A 5,353-nucleotide genomic window follows, 5' to 3' on the forward strand; every position below is an offset into this window, starting at 1 on the left:
TTTTGAAAGAAGTCTCTTACGCTCATCAAGCCTGCAGTTAAAAAAACAAACAAAACAAAAAAACAGTAATATTATGAAATATTATTACAATTTAAAATAATGGTTCTCTTTTTTAATATATTTTAAAATGTAATTTATTTTTGTGATGCAAAGCTGAATTTTCATCAGCAAGTACTCCAGTCTTTGGTGTCTTATGATCCTTCAGAAATCATTCTAATATGATGATTTGATACTCAGTTATTATCAATGATGGAAACAGTTGTGCTGTTTAATATATTTTTGTGGAATACTTTTTTCAGGATTCATTGATGAGTAAAACGTTAACAGCATTTATTCATAAAAACAGCATTTATTCAAAATAAAAACATTTCTAACAATATAAATCGTTACCATCACCTTTTATCAATTTAACGCATCCTTGTTGAATTAAAGTACTAATTTCTTAAAAAAAAAATAGTTATTGTTCCCAAACTTTTGAACGGTAGTGTATATTGTTACAAAAGATTTCTATTCTAAATAAATACAGTTCTTTTTAACGTTTTATTCATCAAATAATCCTGAAAAAAGTATCTCAGGTTATAAAAAAATATTAAGCAGCACAACTGTTTCCAACATTGATCATAAATCAGCATATTAGAATGATTTCTGAAGGATCATAAGACACCAAAGACTGGAGTACTTGCTGATGAAAATTCAGCTTTGCATCACAAAAATAAATTACATTTGAAAGTATATTAAAAAAGAGAACCATTATTTTAAATTGTAATAATATTTCATAATATTACTGTTTTTTGTTTTTTGTTTTTTTTTTGTTTTTTAACTGCAGGCTTGATGAGCATAAGAGACTTCTTTCAAAAACATTAAAAATAGTAATGTTTCCAAACTTTTGACTGGTACTGTATATGATTTAAAAAAAAGTGACAGACCTTCAAGCTTTTGAAATTATTGTCTAGCAAAAACAAATATGTTCATTAAACACACATTGACCTTTTGTGACAACATGCCCCAACATTCACAATGGGATATTATAAAGTGATATTAATACTCTTGGTTTTATTGTGTATGTATTTAAAAGTCTCTGATTTGGTTGTTCTTATATTTATGCAGAAACTGACACTGTCTTGAGAACATTTCTCCTCATCGCACACAAATACAGCAATAAATCCTAATCAGGTTTGGTTGAGGAAACGGGCTCGTGTTCAGGCAGAATTTTCTGTGAATGCGTGTGTGTGTGTGGGGGGGGGGGGGTCTGTATGTGTGAGTGAGTGTGTGAGTGAGTGTGTGTGTGTGTGTGTGTGTGTGTGTGTGTGTGTGTGTGTGTGTGTGTCTCTGTGTGTGAGGGTCTGTAAGTGTGAGTGAGTGTGTGTGTGTGTGTGTGTGGGTCTGTATGTGTGAGTGACTGTGTGTGTGTGTGTGTGTGTGTGTGTGTGTGTGTCTGTGTGTGAGTGAGTGAGTGAGTGAGTGAGTGTGAGTGTGTGTGTGTGTGTGTGTGTGTGTGTGTGTGTGTGTGTGTGTGTGTGTAATAATATCTATATTTAATATGTATTCTTATATAATTATTAAAAAATAATAATTATATATATGTGACCCTGGCTCACGTCACCAGTCACGAGTCGCACGGGTTTATCTGTGGCAATAGCCAACAATACATTGTATGGGTCAAAATTATAGATTTTTCTTTTATGCCTAAATCATGAGGATATTAAGTAAAGATCATGTTCCATGAGGATATTTTGTAAATTTCCTACCGTAAATATATAAAACATGTATTTCTGTGAGTGAATGCAGCACAATCGCCAACATAAATGAACAACTTTAAAGGAGATTTTCTCAATGTTTTGATTTTTTTGCACCCTCAGATTCCAGATTTACAATAGTTGTATCTCAGCCTAATATTGTCCTATCCTAACAAACCATACATCAATGGAAAGCTTATTTATTCAGCTTTCATGTGATGTATAAATCTCAAATTCATAAAATTGCTCCATGTGACTGGTTTTGTGGTGCAGGGTCACATATATAGTATAATATTGTGTATACATTGATAACAAATAATGAAATAGCACATATATCCACATTAAAAGACACATATTTCCATTCATATTTTTTTAACCAAGCAAATAAATTAGTTTTTGAAATGTATTTGCATGTATATCTTTGACAGTTAATTGATATATTTATAAATCTATATTTATATATTAATTATTAATGATATGAATTATGATTGACCTGGCAGCATGCAGGACTAGTTTTATAAACCGGTTTTAAAGACTTGTATTTCACACAGCAGCGTTGTGCTCGATTAAGCTCATTTGAATATGGTAATACATGCTCTCGAAAAGTAAATTGAGAGGCAGTGACATTTCAAAAATTATTAATAAAACTGATTCTGAGCTGCATTTGTAACGGCCTATTGACTCTTCAGTACAGCAGACAGTGACCCTGAATCTGTGATGATCCAGGCAGAGGTCAGAGGTCAGCACAGGGGTCACAGGGTCAAGTAAGCGAGTTCAGACCTGACACTGTTATTCTCCACAAACTCGTAAAGAAAGACTGAACTCAGTCATTTACTGAGCGCTGGAGAAATAGATCAACAGTCATCAAAAACATAAGACAGAGGTAAGACACACCCTTCTCTGTGTGTGAGTGATCTCTAAACTCTTAAATACTTTATTACCTTTTGTTTTACTTTGGGAATGAGACCTTTGTACCAGTCGCACTGAGACATTTAAAATGATATCAAACGTGTAATACTGTATGATAATTATTCACATTTAAACCATATAGATGTTTGGGTGAATTTCATGTGATCTCAGCGTGAGAGGGACGGGAGAGGGAGGAGGGAGGAGGGAGGAGGGAGGAGGAGGGGGGGGGGAGGGGAAGATGTGTGTTCTGAGGTGAGACTTGCATCTTAAATGGTGATACTAACTTCACAATAGAGAGTTCAGATGTTAATTTCCAGAAAAGTCCTTTGTCTTCTCAGGGAGTGGTCGTTCCTCAACTAGACTGCCCGGCATGTTCTATTTTCTCAAGTCTTACACACACACACACACACACACACACACACACACACACACACACACACACACATACACATACACATACGTATATACATACACACACACACACACACACACTGTAAAAAAAAAAAAAAGTTGAGAAAACTTAAAAGTTTAAGGCAACCAGCTGCAGGACATTTTTGCGTTTTCTCAACTTACGTGCCTGAGTTATCTCAACTTTTCTCAACTTTTTTCATGTTAAATAGTTGAATAAACTTTAAAAACTGAATTTGTCATACAAAACGTAAGTTGGATTTTTTTACAGTGCACACACACACACACACACACGTATATACATACACACACACACACACACACATATATGTATACACACACACACATATGCATATACATACACACACACACACACACACACACACATATATATGTATATACATATACACACACACACACACATATGCATATACATACACACACACACACACACACACATGTATGTACATACACACACACACATATATGTATATACATATACACACACACACATACACATACTGTACATACAGAACTTTTAATTTAAGTGAACTTAAAACAATCTTCACATAAACCCATTATAATGTTATTCATCTTATTTATTTACAGTCCACATTAAAGGAAATAATTATTTTTTCCATTAGTATACATTTTAAACCAATCAAATTAATTTAGTGGCATCTGAAATTAATTTGTATTTATATATTTGATATATCATTTATTTGCATTTACAATTCATAATATTTTTAACATGTTCAGCGTTTCGATGAAAATACTCTCATCATCCGCCATTTTCGCAGTAAATTAAATCTGTGTGAGAATGCTGCATGTTTCTGGCCAAACTCACTGGAAGTAGCCATTGCACCTCAGAACCTGTCATGTTTTTGCATGCAAATATTTTCTTCCTCATGATGTTGTAATTCACGTCATGTTCATAAACCTGAAGCTCATGTAAACCCATGCATTAGCAAACGGCAATTAGCAAATGTTCCAGTATAGCGTGTGATTAGCGAGAACACTTTAGCGCGGGAAACCTCAGTGAGTCATGTGACCTTCACAACCTGGAGTTTGAACTCATTACCATTATCACCATAATTACGAGATTCCAACTTGTAAAAAATTTTCACATCCTCGTAGAACTCGTAATTACGGGAACTTTCTGAGAGCTCCAGTTGTACCACCTGACCTGAGGATTGATGTGTTGATGGAGTTGCAATAGAAAAGCATAAGCCTTTATTTCCAGGAAGTGAACAGCTTGGACATCACGTGTTGTTATCGCGAAATTACAGTAATTACAACATGATGAACATAAGAGGCCTGACCTTTCCTCGTGCTGATCAAACTCACAAATAGTGAAGTACAAAATTCAGTTGAATTGAATTGAATTAAGCATCCAAATACTTTTTAGGCCCACCTATAAGTAAAAAACATTTCTGATCATACACTAAAATAAAACCTAATATTCCTCAGTGAAAAGGCCCACATGCCGATTTTTTTTATACCAAAAAAAATGTCAAAAAAAAAAAAAAAAAAACATCCCCCAAAATACTGATGCTAATATATAAGTACCTTTAGTCCAAAATATATTTTAAGAATGTACATATTCCAGTATATATTATACACTGACTGGCTACACTAGATCCTTCGCTAGTGAGATGAACAGGATCAGTCTCTGTCGCCTCCTAGTGGCTCAATCAGGGAAGTTGCACTGTGGAAATTCTCACTAAAACAAATTGTTTAAGGTTGCTCCTGTCCTGAGTTCACATTTGTTATATAAAAACAGTAAACATTATAATTAATACTTAAAACATTTATTTTCATTTCGATACTGTAGCATATACATAGCAGAAAGAGGCGAAAATCCTTCAAATAACCCTGAACATTTAAAGCAGAAATATTAATCTATAAAGCTGAATGAATTCAAGCGCAATGTTGAAAAGTAGTGCAAGTATTCTTATATCGGTAGTCTGATCTTTATAGTTATGTGGACCGGAAAGAGTCCGGCCTCATGAACTCACACACACTAACAGGCCCAGTAAAGCTTCATGTATTAATGAGCGGGTTTGAACTCTGTTCTCTGTTCATCCATCCGTCCTCCCTGGACCTTCAGCAACAGAGAGAAGAAGTCTTCATCGTCCATCGGCCCTGGAGCTGCACTGCGCTGCTCCTCCAGACGGCCCTGGGCCTGAAAACAATATTCACAAGATTATTAACTTTTCAATAATAATAATAATAATATTTAAATTATGAAAAACTTTGATAATAATTTATGTAATTATATATATTTATATATGTGTGTG

General features: G+C 34.2%; 1 protein-coding gene across 1 annotated transcript in view; it reads right to left on the reverse strand.

The window, feature by feature from the left end:
* Nucleotides 1-3,578: 3,578 nt before the first annotated feature.
* The window catches only part of gpsm3 (G protein signaling modulator 3), a 14,288-nt gene continuing 12,513 nt past the window's right edge, over nucleotides 3,579-5,353 (reverse strand). Inside the window, exon 5 of the mRNA XM_079893830.1 lies at nucleotides 3,579-5,238. Within this exon, the coding sequence (XP_079749956.1) occupies nucleotides 5,104-5,238 (135 nt within the window). The 3' untranslated portion in view covers nucleotides 3,579-5,103. The remainder of the gene's footprint in view (nucleotides 5,239-5,353) is intronic.

Source organism: Squalius cephalus (genome assembly GCF_949319135.1).
Source record: "Squalius cephalus genome assembly, chromosome: 15".
In the NCBI taxonomy this organism is placed as follows: domain Eukaryota; kingdom Metazoa; phylum Chordata; class Actinopteri; order Cypriniformes; family Leuciscidae; genus Squalius; species Squalius cephalus.